Raw genomic sequence first — 17,897 nt, 5'->3', positions numbered from 1 at the left:
TTCCTATTACAGTTCATCAGGAGACACATACTGTCTACTTTGTGGCACTCTTTTTGTTTGTTGCACTCTTGATGATGCTGAGTATTCTGGACTCAGTTTTGTACCTCCTCAGATTCACCTAGCTCTTCCTGCTCTCGACTGGCCATTTAATCTCCCAACATCCCTGGTTATTTATCTCAAGATTCTCCACAGGTGAGAATTACACTTCAGTAGGAGGCAAAGTTCTGACACTCAGATTCAATCCAAACAGACCAACAGAGGCTATGGGCTGCAGATGAATGTTTTATCCCTCCTCCCCCCAACAAACTGTTCTGAAGCACAGTGGTTTCATGCAGGCCCTCTGGAGACATTTTGCATGACCAAGCCAACTGGTTATATTTTGTGAGGTTCTGTGCACCCCACTTATATTTGTCTCTGCTCCTTCCCCGCCTCACTTCTCTTTTTCCCCTCATGCCTGCTGCCTAGACACTGCACACCCAATTCAAGTATAGCATATAAGCTTTGCCGTAACATTAATGTGCATACAAATTACATGAGGATCTTGTTAAACTACAGTTTCTGATTCAGTAATTCAGGTAGGGCCCGAGATGCTTTGCTGCATTCAGCTCACAATAGGTTGGCTTGAAGGGAAGGCAATGCAGAAATAAAGGTAGAGCCACAAGAGGGGAGACAAAGCTGGGACCAGGGGACTCACAGCTTCTGGAACTGAGAGCCTCAGCTGTAGTTTTCCCATCGCATTTATTGGGAAACTACCAAGCAGCTGTTTGCTATCTGAACTGCATCATTTACAATAACAGGGAACAACTGCAACATCTAACAACTGCTACATTTAACAGGTGTAACATTTACAATAACAAACAGGTAAGCCAATTTCCCACAACAATGCTGCATTTCTGCACTGGCTTACAGGTGATGCCAATGTGGCTAGTCTTAGGCCCACATTTTCTATAGCAAGGTTCTAGAGAACTATGCCAAATAAAAAAATTGGGAGGAGTGGACGCAGCTCAAGTGGTTGAGTATCTAGCTTCCCACATAGGAGGTCCCAGGTTCAATCCCTGGGACCTCCTAAAAAACAAAACAAAAAACCGAAAAACCAACTTTCATTGGGAGCAATCCCTGCTACCACCAAAAAAAAAAAAAAAAAAAAACCTGAGAAAGTATAGTGTATGAATAAAAAATTTTAAAAAATAAAAACTGGTAATTATATTCCAGTTATGTCAGCCTGATTATAAAATTTCCCATCAAGATTTCATCTAGGAGAGCAGAAGTAGCCCAGTGGTTGAGCACCTGCTTCCCAAGCATGAGGTCCCAGGTTCAATGCCTGGTATCTTCTAAAAACAAATAAACAAACAAAAAACCAACTCTCATTGGGGAGAAGTAGCTCAGTGGTTGAGTCCCGCTTCCCACATATGAGGTCCAGGGTTCAATCCCCATTACCTTCTAAAAAAAAAATTCTAATGGCTTCAGTATCTTTTGATGATCATCTGCCTAGATCAGTGACTCTCAAAATGGGGTCTCCACACTAGAAACATCACATCACCTGAAAACTTGTTAAAAACAAATTCTCAGGCCCCAGCCCCGACCTAATGAATTAGAAACTCTTAGGGTAGGGCGAATAATCTGTAGTTTAACAAAACTTCCAGGTGACTCTGATGTATGCTTGTTGGAGAACCACTGGCCTAGATCCATGATTTCTTTAGGATTACAAAATTGTGATTGTGGGGAAGCTGACATGGCCCAATGGATAGGGCGTCCACCTACCACATGGGAGGTCCGTGGTTCAAACCCCAGGCCTCCTTGACCCGTGTGCAGCTGGCCCATGAGCAGCGCTAATGCGCACAAGGAGTGCCGTGCCACGCAGGGGTGTCCCCTGCGTAGGGGAGCCCCACGCGCAAGGAGTGCGCCCCATAAGAAGAGCCGCCCAGCACAAAAGAAAGTGCAGCCTGCCTAAGAATGGCACTACACAAAGAGAGCTGATACAACAGGATGATACAACCAAAAGAAACACAGATTCCTGGTGCCGCTGATAAGGATAGAAGCAGGCACAGAAGAACACACAGCGAATGGACAGAGAGAGCAGACAACTAGGGTGGGGGGGAGAAGGGGAGAGAAATAAATAAAAAATAAATCTTTAAAAAAAGGTGATTGTCTAGTTCCATCATTCCTTTCGCCTTTATTAGCAAGAGTTCTTCTATAAGAACTTCCCTTCATTGCTTTGTCTTTAGATGAACTTTAACAATTTCTAACCTAGAGCTGGAGTCTGCCACTGCTCCAAGAAACTGGTTCATTCTACTGAGGAACTATATTTAGAGATCACAAGAGATCACAATCTGGGAGGCAGGGGTATTCATTGACACTGGGATAGAAATGCTTTTAAGTCATTTCAGTGGGCAGAACTAGAAATTAAAAATGTTTTTGTGAAAAGAAATCAAGAGCTCAAACTGATATTTGAACGTTCACCTCTTTATACTTACGCTAAAAAATCTTGGCTCCTAATAACATTACTATAATTACTTATTTGCTTTATCTTACAATAGATTAAAAATATCAATTTTCTGTTAACAAAAAAACTACTGTGCATTTAAGACTTTTGTATGGTTATGCCATCAACTTCATACAAAACTAGCTAGGATCATTAGTTTGTCTTCCATTTTAATTTCTTAATATAATTTTTAAAATTTAAAACCATTTCATGGCCCAAAGTCAAAACTATATACCAAAATTCATTTACAGACATGTCTCCTGTATCATGTAACTCTCCCCTATAGGTAACCACATTTTTTTTTTTTGAGGTACCAGGGCGGGGTATTGAACCTGGGACCTCATATGTGGGAAGTCAGCACCCAACCACTGAGCCACATTGGCTTCCCTGAGTGGTTTTTTTCATTTTGTTTTTTGCTTGTTTTGTTTTTTCAGGCGGCACCAGAAACAGAACCCAGGACCTCCCGTGTGGGAGGCAGGTGCTCAATTGCTTGCGCCACATCCGTTCCCCTAGGTAATCACTTTTATGGGCTTTTGATTTACCTTTTCAATATTTCTTTTAAGGAAAAATATTTACATACCTATCTAGCTACATGTTATACACATATATTCATAATTTTTTCTTTCCTTATACCTTTTTCATTCTTTGATTTCACAAAGTTTATTACTCATTCCCTAAGATCAAATTCCTCTACATTTGAGGCTTGAACTCAATTACACCATTGTCTAAGCTTTCTCTAATGTTGTTTTACCCCCTTTTAACCAGGCTAAACTATTATTCTCAAGCCTGAAGATCATTTTCCTTGAAAGAGAATATGCATTCTTTCCAACATATTGGTACTACAATATGTTCTAAAAAACTGGCTTATCTTTCTTCTTCTTTGTTGTTTAGATTACTGTAGAAAAATATATTTTGGAATAGACTGCATAGTTCCCTATACCATCCCTCAACCAAGTAAACCATACCTTGGAAACACTGTGCTTTCCGTAAAATGTGGGGGGCCATTCACCATGTAGAGTCCCTCTGATCCTCGGACTAAAGAAATAAAATGGGAAAAACCACCATTATTTTGCTAATAAAGACTAAATTACTACAAATATTTTGTAAAAATAAAAGGCTTCCGGTCAAAATATTAATGAAATCACAAAAAATATTCATAGTAGTATAGAATTCAGCATTAAAAGGGTACACTTAATGAAAAGAAGAAAAAAAAAACAGAAAGAAAAGGGTACATTTTCTTCTCCTATTGCATAAAATTATTTAAGTGCTGGGAAATAAATAGGTAATATTCTTCTGATTTTTTTTTTGCTATGAAGTATATTTATTTAGTCACTAAGGAGACTTCTTTAATAAATCTGCTTTTATCTATTTAATAAGAAACTTGTGTATGTATATTGATATACAACATTCATACTTATATTCCTTGAATCGAATGAAAAATGTTCTCACTTTTGTTTTCACATTACTTTCTAATGCTGATTTCAAAATATATTAATGTCGCAAGCATAGATACAGAATTAGAAGCTAATTTCAAAGTTCTTTATATCAGCTTGCATTCAAATAATTTTTATAAATAGAAATTAAAAAATTTAACCATTACCAGTGAATGAGTATGCAATATTTAGGAGATACAACTGACAGGTTTTGATGATGAGCAGCAACAGTATAAATGCTGAAGAAAAGAAAGTTTTACTCAGGTCTATGGCTACCATTACATCTGCTTCCTTTTCTGCCAGCCTTTCACCAATCTCCCACTCTTTTCTTGGTTACTGGGAAAGCAGCAAAGTTGATTAAAAAAAGGGGGGAGGGGGCCACTCTTGGCTCCAACTCTGATCTCTCCTGAGGACAATTCTCAGAATGCTGATATTCTACCTGAAAATTAACTAGCTCAAACTTCAGGTATCCTACTGTCCCAAAGTTAAAAGCATCACTTATGAACAAGACAAAATCTCTGCCATTATGGAGCTGCCACTCTAGTGGCAAAACGGAAAAAAAATAAGTAAACACATAATTGAATGCTGAGATTATAAGACACCCACAAGTAGACAGGTGGATACCATTTCCTCATATTCAAAGCACTAGACTGAGCTATTTCTGAAAAACTGTTGGCTGAGTAAGTAGTTTGCCCTTGAATATAATAGAGCCTACACAGTATTCTGCACATATCAGAATCCAAATTTCTTACACCATGGCCTTCAAGGCTTTATATGATTTGGTCCCTGCATAGCTCTAGTAAGTGCTAGGTATTAGGGATAAAAAATTTTTTTTTAAGAAATCCATCACTTCATTCAAGGTAGTAATTTCAAAGGAGCTCAGGCTATTGCTGCACCTTAAATGAAGCACTGAAGATATTGATCCTAAAAATCTCTAGTGACATTTAGAAAACATTTTTTGTGCCAGAGAATGTTTTCCCAGAATATTTAAAAATGATTAAGTTTAATTCTTTAGCATCAAAATTTTCTTATCATATAGGCAAAAGTAGTTTCATTTCTCATTCATTGCCAAATCAATCATCTGATGCAATATCATATATGATACACTATGATTTAGAAGTGTACAAATCATTCTTAACACTATATTTAAGGTTATAACAAGCATTTATTTGAGGGTTTAATAAAAAATGAATTTCTCAAACTAGGAAACTCATAGTAGCAGATTTTGCCTTATTCTTAGGTTATACAAGTATTTTGTCAGCCCCATGAGGTCCCACAAGCTGAAATGCTCATTTTACACACTAAAAACTCTTTTAGAATTCACACACGGGCCTAGAAATAGCAAAACTGTACATCATTGGTGTAGACCCAATGAAGCTGCAGTGTGTGGGAAAACAATTGCATTTGAACTTTGTACTACCTGTTCCTTCTTGTAAATGTTGCACCTGTTCTATTGTAGCTGTTGCCTTACTATAGATGTAGCAGTTGTTTCCTATTATTGTAGATGATGTTGCAGTTCTGACAGCAAACAGCTGCTCAGTAGTCTCCAACAAATATTATGTGAAAACTAGGGTCTGAGGCTCTCTTCCGAAGCTGTGAGTCCCCTGGTCCCATCTTTATCTCCTCTCTTGTCTCTGTCTTTATTATTTAAACCTACTGTGAGCTGATTGCAGCAACTGGCGCCCAACATGGGGCATGAATAGAAGAAGGCTCACAGCAACTGGCAGGCTGAACAGGGACCCAAAGGGAAAAAGGATCGCCTTGAGCGAAACTAAAGTTGGTGTAATGGCACAGAGCCCTAAGTGGTTTGGAAAACCTTCGAAGTCCTCAAGGGTTTGCTTGTATTTCCCCAGGAGATGGAGAACATCCTGTGTGGGTACCTGCTCGTCGGATAAATTCATACCATGAATGCCAAGAGATGACGAAAGCTCCTGTGGAACCCAGAACCTCCAGTCATGCAGAGAGACAGATGCTGGAAACTGCACTGCTGGGTCTCATTCCAAAGACTAGAATGGCTTTACATCAAAGCATCTAAACTACACAACTTGTTCAAGCATGGCGTCATAAAACAAGTATGGCATGGGGACAGAAAGAAATTAGAAAAGAAGGAAATTGAAAGGAGGGAAATTGGAAAAGAAATGTTGAAGTATAAAAGGAAACAATGAAGAAATTCTAGATTAATAGATTTGGAACTGCTTTTGTGTTTGTTCAATGTCAGTGGGTGTGTTGAAATTGTTTCAGTGTGTGTGATTGTTCAAAAAAAAGAGAAAGGAAGGAAAAAAGAAAAGAAGGAATAAAGAGAGAAAGGAAGGAAGCAGAGAGAGGAAGGAAGGAGAGAAGGAAAGGAGAGGAGAGAAGGAAAGAAGAGAGGAAGGAGAGAAGGAGAGAGGAAGGAGAGGAGAGAGAGGAAGGAGAGGAGAGGAAGGAGAGAAAGAGAGAGAGGAAGGAGAGAAGAAAAGAAAAGAGGAAGAAGAGAAGGAAAGGAGAGAGGAAGGAGAGAGGGAAAGGAGAGAGAGAGGAAGGAGAGAAGGAAAGGAGAGGAAGGAGAGAAGGAAAGAAGAGAGAGGAAGGAGAGAAGGAAAGGAGAGAGGAAGGAGAGAAGGAAAGGAGAGAGGAAGGAGAGAAGGAAAGAAGAGAGGAAGGAGAGAAGGAAAGGAGGAAGGAGAGAAGGAAAGAGAGGGAGGAGAGAAGGAAAGAGGGAGGGAGGAGAGAAGGAAAGAGGGAGGGAGGAGAGAAGAGGGAGGGAGGAGAGAAGGAAAGAGAGGAAGGAGAGAAAGAAGGGAGAAAAGGAAAGAGGAAGGAGAGAAGAAGGAAAGAGAAATGAAGGAAAGAAGAGAGACAGGAAGGAGGGAAGGAAGAGAAAGGAAGGAAAGGAGAAAGGAAGGAAAGGAGAAAGGAAGGAGAGGGAGAGAGGAAGGAAAGGAGAGGGAGAGAGGAAGGAAAGGAGAGGGAGAGAGAAAAAGAGAAAGGAAAAGGAAGAGAGAAAGGGAAAGAAAAAGGGAAAGAAAAAGAGAAAGGAAGGGAGAGAGAAAGGGAAAGAAAAAGGAAGAGAAAGGAAGGAAGAGAAAGAGGAAGGGAAAGAAAAAGGAAGAGGAAGAGAAAGAGAAAGGAAGAGAAAGTAAGGAAAGAGAAAGGAAAAGAGAAAGGGAGAAAGGAAGACAGAAAAAGGAAGAGAAAAGAAAGGAAAAGAGAGAAAGAAAGAAGGAAAAGAGAGGAAGGAAAAGAGGAAGGAAGGAAGAGAAAGGAAGGAAAGAACAGAAAGGAAGGAAACAGATAAGGAAAAAAGAGAAAAAGAAAGGGAGAAAGAAAAAGAGAAAAAAGAGAAAGGAAGGATAAAATGAAAGATGTAAAAGTTAAGTGAATATTGAAAACAGTAAAAAGTTTGTGGGAATGCTAACCAAAATGTCATAAGGTGTATTTTGTCCTAAAATAAAATGGTTAGTACGGAGGCATGCAGGACAGAACTAGTATGCACATAGCAAGTTGTAGAAGTATTATGGTAGCATTCAGTGAGATAATGTGTTTTGTAAAAGTAAAACAAGCCTGAATGAATACAAAAAGCACAAAAGCTGTGTGAAAAGGTTGTCGATGGACTTTTGCAGTTCTTCAAGGCTTTCTGCCCTGGCCTGATGGCAACAAATCTGGCTGCATAGAAGAAACCTGAGGCAGTGAACCTACTAACATCAGACAGCGGTATTTTAAGGGCCTGGAAAAGGCAAACAATTGGGACAAGCTGTAAGGTCTCTGCTACTCTATCAAATTCTTAAATGTTGTTCAGTCGGGTAAGACAAAACTATACCATCTACTGTATTTGATAAAGCACAATGTTTTCTCATGTTAATAGAATTTGTAATATTGTTGGAATACTCAAAATCTTTTATCCCTCACTAAGATGTGTTAATTAGGAAAGGTCCTTCATGGGAGTAGGAGGACCTCCAGCAGGCTGCTTTAAAAAGTAAAAACAGGGAGAAGGTGGATATTGACTTAGCCTGTGAATTGGATGTGGCCCCAGGTCCAGTGAAGATGCTAAGAGCACTATACAAACTAGGGAAAATGAGATAGTTTTTGATCCAGTACTGGCCTATATAGCCTTGCTGGTTGGGAATATTAAGCCCATGAGAAATGAAAGTATTTATTAAATGTCTGTTAGTTAGAAGTCTTATTGTTTGTTGTTGCAGTTATGGATTATGTATAAAATGCTTGAATACCAATCAGAACTTTAATGATGTAACATATCGTGTACTTAAATGATGTGATGAACTGTGACACATAACTGTACCTTGTTGAATGCATATGTAAATCTCGTTTTAAGTTTGAACAATCCTGGGACTGAATGTATCAAGAAAAAAATTTAATGAGTATTGTTCAAACCTGAAAGTGAAAATATCATGTAAAACATAGACTTAGCAAAAACGAAAAGGGGGAAATGTGGGGAAATAATTGCATTTGAACTTTGTATGACCTGTTCCTTCTTGATTGCACCTGTTCTATTGTAGACTTTGCAGTTGTTCCCCATTTTTGTAGATGATGTTGCAGTTCTGATAGCAAACAGCTGCTCAGTAGTCTCCAATGAATTCGATGTGGAAACTAGGGTCGAGGCTCTCCGTTCCAGAAACTGTGAATCCCCTGGTCCCATCTTTATCTCCTCTCTTGGGTCTCTCTTCGTCTTTTATTTCATAAAGTTATGCACTGCCTTCCCTTCGAGCCAACCTATTGTGAGCTGATTGCAGCAGCAGTGTAACCAGAAAATGTGCCACATTTTGACATAATCAAACCACAATCAACTTCCAGCCGCAAGGACACAAGCCTAAACTGGCTGGCAAAAAAAATAAAAAACAAAAACACAACTTTTTCCCAGCTCATCTTAGTTTTCTGTGTTCTTCTCATGAATGACACTTGTAACTAATAACGACAGTCCTCCATTTTTGTTGATTTTAGTGTCACCACTAATCACAATGTTTACTTGGGGAAAATTCAGTCTTTGTATATCACTAAAGTGGCAGCTATCTCTTAACCCACAAAGGCATCCCTTTCAACTATAGCAATAGATTTTAAGATACACAGGGCACCTGGAAAAGTTTTCCTTTTATAAAATTTCTATTCACACCTACATCTCAAACTAAGACACAGACAAGTAAAAGACCCCAAAGGAACAGAGAAAAACAAAAAACAAAAAACATACTTAATCCCTCCCCCCCTTTCAAATAGGCTCTCAACCCAAAATCTTAGAAAGGAGCACTTGAGAGAAGAGCCAGTGTGAAAAGTTCTGTCTTTCCTCCTTACATAGCTTTTAAAATCTCATGATTTCCAATTTCTGGTTTTAGTATGCTTCTAGAGAAGCAAAACCTTGAGTAAAATTTATCAACCACTTTTCAACATGTATAAGGCTTAGAATGTTTGCATTCTATTTTTTTTTTTTAAAGATTTATTTATTTATTTAATTTCCCCCCCTCCCCTGGTTGTCTGTTCTCGGTGTCTATTTGTTGCGTCTTGTTTCTTTGTCTGCTTTTGTTTCTTTGTCCGCTTCTGTTGTCGTCAGCGGCACAGGAAGTGTGGGCGGCGCCATTCCTGGGCAGGCTGCACTTTCTTTTCACGCTGGGCGGCTTTCCTCACGGGCGCACTCCTTGCGCATGGGGGCTCCCCCACGCGGGGGACACCCTTGCGTGGTATGGCACTCCTTGCGCGCATCAGCACTGCGCATGGCCAGCTCCACACGGGTCAAGGAGGCCCGGGGTTTGAACCGCGGACCTCCCATATGGTAGACGGACGCCCTAACCGCTGGGCCAAAGTCCGTTTCCCGAGAATGTTTGCATTCTAAATAACACTCTTAAAACAAAGATCCAAAGTTTACATGTTGTAAGGTTATATATTTCTATAACGTTCTTGAAATGACAATATTGTTGTTATACAGATCTGTGGTTGCAAAGGGATCTAACTATAAAAGGTTAGCACAAAGGGAGTTCGTAATAATGGGACAGTGTATACTGATAACTGGTGGTTACATGAATCTACACAAACCCTAACATTTCTTAGCATCATATACCCCACACCCCCCCCAAAAAAAAAAAGAATCCACATAATAACTGGTGAAATCTGAATAAGGACTGTGGTTTAGTATATATTACTGTACCGATGTCAATTTCCTGGTTTTGATCATGTATTACGGTTATGTAAGATGTTATCACTGGGGAAAGCTGGGTGAAGGGTACACACAAACTCTTCACACTGTTTTGCAACTTCATATAATTTGTGTGTTAAATTATATGAAACTTGAAAGTTTTTTTTTTAATCCTGTCATTTCTGGTAATGCTTTGTTCACAATATGACAAGCAATTAAATCAATTCAAAGTTTAAGATTTTTAACATTTCTGAGAATGGTTTTGTTTGGGAATCCTGCATGCAAGTGTCAAATTATAATCAAATACTCAGTAGACCACGATTTTTTACTAAGGCAAAACATAGTGCAGGAGTCAAAAGTACATATCAAAGGTTGATGATATTGCTAGTCCTCAATTAAATCAGACAATCTTCTCTATTCATGATGCTTTGCAATATATATGTCCATTTTAGAGAAACTAGTTATCAATGGAATTCACCATAAAATCATCATAATTTTGTTCATATATCAAGCAGCTATTTAAAACTATTTTTATTTCATACCTCTCTATATAGAAGCCTGACTGTAAGAAAGTGCTGAGACATTTTGAAACCAATAAGATTTGTCACTGGATTTAATCAGTTTGAACAACTTCCGCACACAAATTTGAATAATGGGTATATAAAGAAAGTTCATTAGGAGAAACACAAAATCAGGTTTATAACTGAATAAAAACTATTTTACAAGTTAATAAAAGTAAAATTACATGTGTACTCAAAATCTTTTCAATAAATGAAACAAAACTTTTTCTACATATTACTTTCTAATGAGAAATTCATTTTAATTAGAAGTGCTTGAATATGAAATAGTAAACAGAGCGTGGAAATTGCTTAAGATAATGTATTGAGACTTGGTGCCCTTCTGTTTTTCAAGATTTTCCCCTTCAATTAAAGAGGATCAGTTAACGCATAAAGCATTTATGGTTTCCGTTTGAGGAAACGGAAAAGTTTTGGTAACAGATGGTGATAATGGTAGCATCCAGATCTCCTTCTTTTGGGGACCCTATTTTCCCTTTGGGGAACCATCCAGGGATGAGTGTGTGATTTGGTTCTGGCCAATCTAAGGAAGAACTGATTCACTCAAAGATGAACAACAAGACAAATGTGGACTCTCAGCCAAACTCAGCATATAAACACACTTCCTTCCCCCAATAAGAGACAGGACTCCCAGGGATGAGCCTCCCTGGCACCAAGGGATTATTACCAAGCACCAACTAGCAATGCACCTGAAAAGACTTTGACCAAAAGGGGGAAAGGGTAAATACAAACGAGTTTTTTATGGCTAACAGATTTCAAAGTGAGTCAGGAGGTCATTCCAGAGTTTATCCTTATGCATATCTCAGCAGGATCTCATTGATTGTCATGGTAAATATTGCCTCGAATAGTGGGGTTCCTGAGTACTCTAGAGATACGCAGACACTACAGGCAGGACAGACAGTTCAGGAGTTTGGTACCCTGCCAGTGGGCCTTACTTTGGAATTTATGTCCCCCAGTGTGACAGAGTGGGACAGAGTGGGACTCAGTTGTGGCTTCCCTACACATGGCTCTTCTACCCCTTCTATTTGAACCTATAATTAGTACTATACTTGATAGGTGTATGTCCAAGAGACTAAAATCTTTGTTCTGTTCATATGACAGCTGAACCCTCAACCTCAGCAGAGTTGCAATACCTACTCTCCAGTTCACTGGACTCACCCAGGACAACTAAAAAGGAGATGATGATGGACGACACCCATCCCAAGGAACAGAGAGAGTCTGCAACTACAAGCAAGATAGCCCCACACATCTGCTTTATGGATCTAAGACCCTTCTCAATTAGAGGCAGAGTGGGCATCACCACCCCCAAAATCCTCAAGACTGAAGAATGAACAAACATAAGTGGGGAATGCAACTATGGACTAAAGTAGACTTACTCTAGTAATGGAAGGACTTTTAACACTGATATAAAGGTAGTGGTCACAAGAGGTTCTGAGGGGAAGCAGAGGGAAAAATAGGTGTAATATGGGGGCAAGTTCGGGACAATGGAATTGTCCTACATGTCGCTGCAATGATGGCTACAGGCCCTTATATATTTTGTCATAACTTACAAAGTTGTGCAGCACAGAGTGTAAACTATAATGTAAACGACAATCCAGGGTTAGTGGCAATGCTTCAATATGTGTTCACAATTGTAACAAATGTACAACACTAATGAAGGATGTTGTTAATTTAAGAAAGTGTGGGAAGGGTAAGGAGTGGGGGCATATGGGAATTCCCTGTATTTTTATGTAACATTTATGTAAAGTATTTTTACAAAATAAATAATGTTTGTGTGGGGGGAGATGAACAAGAGTCAAGTCAAGCCAAAAGACAGAGAACCTTGAGACTTTTGCTGGGACTACTGGCAAAGAAGTATTCTTTCCCTTGGGTCTGCTGAATTGATTGCATGTAAACCTGGAGCTTCCATGTAGAAAGTTAGCCTGAGAATGAATTTAATCCAAGGAAATCAAGAGACTAGGAATGGAGAAAAATTTTAGAGTCATTTGAGTACCTGGATCCAGTAGTACTGAAATTGGGTTATGTGAGAAGAAAAAAAAAATTCCTTTTTTCACCTGTTTCGGCTTTTTGTCATTTCCAATTAAGAGTCCTGAAAAATAAAATTTACTAAATAATCCCCAAACCAAAGTTATATAATCTCATAGTCTAAATATAATTTAAAATTTGGGGAGTAAAAGATCTATTGTTTGGTCACGGCCACCGAAATGCCATCCAGATTGAGAAAGATCCAGAAACTTCAGGGCCATGTGACCCATGGCCATGGCCATATTGGCAAACACCAGAAGCATCTAGGAAGCCAGGGTAATGCTGGTGGCATGCATCACAACAGGATCAACTTCGACAAATATCACCCAGGTTATTTGGGGAAGGCTGGTATGAGACATTATCACTTGAAGAGGAATCAGAGCTTCTGTCCAACTGTGAACCTTGATCAACTGTGAACCTTGGTCAGTGAGCAGACACAGTAAATGCTGCCAAAAACAAGACTGGAGCTGCTCCCATCATTGATGTGGCATGATTGGGTTACTACAAAGTTCTGGGGAAGGGAAAGCTTCCAAAACAGCCTGTCATTGTGAAGGCCAAATTCTTCAGCAGAAGAGCTGAGGGGAAGATTACGGGTGTGGGGGAGACTGTGTCCTTTTGGCTTGAAGTCTTATGGATGGAGGTTCATTAAATGCTAACATACTTTAAAAAAAAAATCTATTGTTTACTGAACCACCTATAAAAAAAGGTTTAAAAGATTAAGTGGTATTTTACTGAAAAATGGGCGACTGAGTTGAAAGACATGAACTATAATTCTGATCTTGCCAATCTTGCAGTGTGATTCTGAAGACTTAATCTCTGAGCCTCTATTCTTTCTGTTGAGTTGTGGGGTAGACTGACTAGATAATCTTTAAGGTCATTCCCAGCTCTTAAAAAGTCCTTGATTTTAAGCATTTTAAGAAAATTGCCGTTCTTGGTTAATATGACTATAAATGACTCTTCATTAAATTATTCCTTCATCAGACATTTAGAATGTTTATTGTTTACCACGTATTGATACTTGGTATTGATACAATGCCCCTGCCGTCAAAGACTCACAGTGGAGCAGGGAAGAAAAACATCTGAATAGTGACAAAATTATCACATGTGATAGTGAAAAAAAAAGTCTAGCATATATAAGGTATAAAAGTACTGACTCTTTCTGGGAAGAGTAAGGAAGGCCTTCACAGAGGAATGATGTCTGAGAATTTTAAAAGTAGTTTGCCAAATCAACAAGAGGAACACCACAGTCTAGCTGAAGAAATAGGTTGTTCAAAGGGATTTATAAGCTGTTCAGAATTGATGGAGCACAAAATATTGGCAAGGAAATGAATGACACTGAAGAGCAATTTAAGGAATATAAAGGGATCCACACACTATGCTAAACAGGATGGAATTTACTCTCTAAGTAGTAGGAGCCACTGTAAAGATTTTGAAAGGGGAGAAAATTTTTCAGGTTTTTAAATGTTTTCTCTTTTATTAGAGTTCAAATAAGCATTTAGTATTCAAAAAATGTAATTAAAACTCGTTACCTTTATGAGGCTGGGGGGACAAATGCACTTAATTTATGTAATTATGCCTTTTGAACAGTCTTAGGCTAGCATATTATCTAGCAAATTGTAAACGGTGTTCCAGAACTATTTGATGAATGAACTGAATATGATCCAGGACCTACTCTGGATCTGCATCTTCCCGTGCATTGTCCAAGACTAAGTTTATTATCTTCCCCAACACTAAAATTCTGCTTCTGAACTACAGGAGTCCTCTAATGTTCTAATTCTAAAATATTCATAACCGTTTCGACACCAAATATTGCTAAACTTATTTCTATAATGCTCACTGGTACGACCCCAGGCCATACCTTCACCACTTGAGCCTGCACTACCACAGCGCCTACAAACCTCATCTTAGTCTTTTGGAACACACCACTCCCTTTCAAAGTCTATACGGTTCCAATCATTCTCTTCCATCTCCTTTAGAAAAGGAGAGAACAGGACCTGTTATTAAGTTCAGGTGTATTTAAAGCGTGTAGTCATTCTAGAAGACTGAGTCATGCCTATCTTTGCCATGATTACAGAGCTAAATGGCTTCACGCCGGCAAGAGGACCTGACACTACATAAGATTCTGTGTAACACTGATATTGCAGACCCAGGGGTCACAAATTCATGTAGTACTTTCTGTTCCTAACCCCCTTCCTCTTTTCCTGAAGATGAAGAGGCAGGGAAGAATGGATGGGGGAAAAAGAGAGGGAGAAAACTGTACGAGAGGCGGAAGCCTCACTTCCTATTGCCACACTACATTAAGAAACCTTAAAGTCCGTCCGGCCCTTCCGCAAGACACAAGAAAAGACGGAGCACACTCCAAGGCTCCTCGGCTAGTTCTCAACGGCAAAACCACAAAAAGAAACTACTCTGAAAAAAAAGCTCCTCGCTCGTCCAGAACTCACCAGCCAGGAGCGGCGTGGACGGCGCCATCTTATCCGGAAAGGGAAACCCATGCGTTGGGGTCAGAGTTCACGAGGGCCGAACCCGGCCCCAACACGTCTCCTCAGGCGTGGGGATTGCAAGTTGGTATTTCCGGGGCCACCAACCTCGGGGCCAATTCACTTCCGATTGGGAAGAGAAAAGGAAAGGACCCCGAGCGCGCACGCGCAGCTCCCCCTCTGTACAGGCATGACCACGCTGGACTAGGGCCGGTGCCCCCGCCTTGGCCCTCCCCTTCTTTTTTCCCCCAGAAGGTGGAGCCCTCACTTCCGCGGGGCGGAGTCCGCCCAGTGCTGACGTTGGCAGCCGAACCCGAAGTAGTTCGCGGCGGCAGGCTGCACCGTCCGGTTGTTTCGTTGAGCTTCCTTCCTCTTTCCCTCCACGCTCTCGGCGGCTGCCCGAGCGGCGGCGGCGGCGGCAGAACGTCCCGGCGGCCTTCTGTCTCACGCCCGCGCGCCCACGCTGCTCGGCCGGTCGCTCCGGCGGCGGCAGTCAGTCGGCGGCCCGTGGCCGGCTAGCGCCTCAGCCCCTGCGTGTAGTGCGCCCAGGCCCAGCGGCCAGAGCTCGCGCCCCGCCTGAGAGCCTCCTCGCTCCGGCGGCGCGGGCCCCAAGAGCCGAGCCGAGCCTCGCAGCGGCCGGAGGGAAGGCGAGCGAGCGAGTCCGAGGGGTGGCCGGGGGCTGGTGGGGGCGCCGCGAAGATGGTCGCCAAGCAGCGGATCCGTATGGCCAACGAGAAGCACAGCAAGAACATCACCCAGCGCGGCAACGTCGCCAAGACCTCGGTAAGGAGTGAGAGGGTTTCTCTCCGTTCCGGGGCCGGGGCTCAAGGGCCATCGAGTCCGCCTCCCCACGCCCGGCCGACCCCGGCGCGCCGTGTGCCCTGGAAGGGGCTGCTCGGGTACCCGAGGCCGCGAGCCGGCCGCCGAGTAGTCCCAGGAGGTGGGGTCCGGAGGGTGACCTGTGAGGTGACGGGCCCAGCGGCCTGCCCTGGGGTGCAGGCTCTGAGGGGCCGGGGGCCCAAATGGTTTGTCTGCATCTGAAAAGGTGGACTTTCCGTTTTGCAGAGAAATGCCCCCGAAGAGAAGGCATCCGTAGGACCCTGGTTATTGGCTCTCTTCATTTTTGTGGTTTGTGGCTCTGGTAAGTGTTCTGGGGGTTCTCACTGGTAGGATGTTGGGTGACGGGTTTGAGATGACGTGGTGAACTATCAGTGGTAAGTGCTTCCCGTGCAGTTCTCGACCCACCTGACGGGAGCTTCTCATAATTCTATTTCCTCTGAACCCAATTACTTGTCCCACATATGCACAGAGGCTTGTGCTCCAGAAACTTCTCCCAGCTTGATTTGTCCTCGGAAAGGAGGTCAGGCCAAATTGGAAGAAATTTAGACCAAAAAAACCCACAGAATTTAGAATGTTTTGCCCACCCATTATCTGTGCCTTTGCAAAGAATCAATCAGCTTTGTGCAATTAAAGTACATGTATAAACATAGTGTACCTATGGATGTTCAAACTGCATTTAACATATACCAGAATCTAATGCTTTTAAGTCAAAATTGGGTATAATATGTGAAAAGTAAAGCTAGGACAAAGAGTTGATTCACTATAGAGGAAATGTTTTTAGATGACAAAAAAGTCTGACATATGGTAGGAAAATTTAGTTGTCAGGGCCACCTGTTGTTATAGTAATGAGCTCTTGCCTTCTCAAATATTTATTATCTTAATATGCAAGCTGTGAAGTAGGTGTTTCTGTTTTCCACAGTTCTGAAATTCCTCTTAAAACATTTCACTTCACTTTTCTTCTGAACTTACTAATTGGCAATTTTCCTGATAAATGGCCAAGAACCAAGCAATTTATATAACCTAAAGTTTATTGAATTTCAGCTTTGTGAAAATGAGGAAACTCGCATATATTATAAGCAGGCCTTAAGTGGACTTATTTATTTAGGGATAATACAAAATAAGTCTATGCTAGAAAAACCTGTTTGCTTGGTGCTTTTTAAGTTTTTTCTGTAATGATTAGCTATTTGGAAGTTCTCTTGGACACTTAGATCTGAAATTCAATGAAGCTGAGATTTTAAAAGAAAATAACATTTTTATTATTAAAGTAGGTCTGTCTTAGAGTATCTGTAAATAGTTACGTATAAGGGTGTGCATGGATTCTTGAACTACCTTTAAAATATTCATCCGTTGTCAGATTTGTTTCATTTAAAACTTGTTTTAATATTTGCTTCTTTCTCTTCACAGCAATTTTCCAGATTATTCAAAGTATCAGGATGGGCATGTGAAGTGACTGACCTTAAGATGTTTCCATTTTCCTGTGAATTTTAACTTGAACTCATTCCTGATGTTTGATAAACCCTGGCTAAAAAACAATTCAGTAAAAGCATCCTGCCTCAGAATGACTTTTCATATCATCCTTCATGTGTCATTCCAAGGTTTCTTCACCAGTCATTCCAAGTTTTCTAGTCCATACCACAGTGCCTTGCTAAAGCACCACATGAATAAAGCAATAAAATTGGATTGTTAAGCTTCAGTAGTGGGCCCTACTTATTCAGTCAGCAGAGTTAAGTTTGTCTATGTGATTGTTTAAAACAATATGCAGTATGGATAATTAGATCAAATCTGTATAGACAGGGGCTAGATTTTGTTAACCCTAATGTGTCAATGCAGTTTGCTTAATTTAAAAATTGAAATCTATGGTTTTTATATAGCTAGGCACTTTATTACTATCTCTTGAATTGAAAGCACATTCCCCTATAGGGTCAAGTAACTGTCCTGTAATAA

At 40.7% G+C, this 17,897-nt stretch overlaps 1 protein-coding gene across 3 annotated transcripts in view; it reads right to left on the bottom strand.

Annotated features, from left to right (window-relative positions):
- The window catches only part of EIF2A (eukaryotic translation initiation factor 2A), a 47,257-nt gene extending 32,022 nt beyond the window's left edge, over positions 1–15,235 (bottom strand). For 2 of the 3 annotated variants that reach the window (XM_012527967.4, XM_023590906.3), the window contains exons 1-2: positions 15,078–15,209; positions 3,448–3,517 (exon numbers count right to left, since the gene is read on the bottom strand). In XM_012527967.4, the coding sequence (XP_012383421.1) occupies positions 3,448–3,487 (40 nt within the window). In that variant the 5' untranslated portion in view covers positions 3,488–3,517; positions 15,078–15,209. Of the gene's footprint in view, positions 1–3,447; positions 3,518–15,077 lie in introns of all 3 variants that reach the window. The other variant, XM_004465654.5, reaches the window with a different exon arrangement.
- Between the last annotated feature and the right edge of the window lie 2,662 nt (positions 15,236–17,897).

The sequence above is a fragment of the Dasypus novemcinctus genome, chromosome 4 (genome assembly GCF_030445035.2).
Source record: "Dasypus novemcinctus isolate mDasNov1 chromosome 4, mDasNov1.1.hap2, whole genome shotgun sequence".
Classification (NCBI taxonomy): Eukaryota; Metazoa; Chordata; class Mammalia; order Cingulata; family Dasypodidae; genus Dasypus; species Dasypus novemcinctus.
This window is presented reverse-complemented; position numbering and strand designations above follow the sequence as displayed.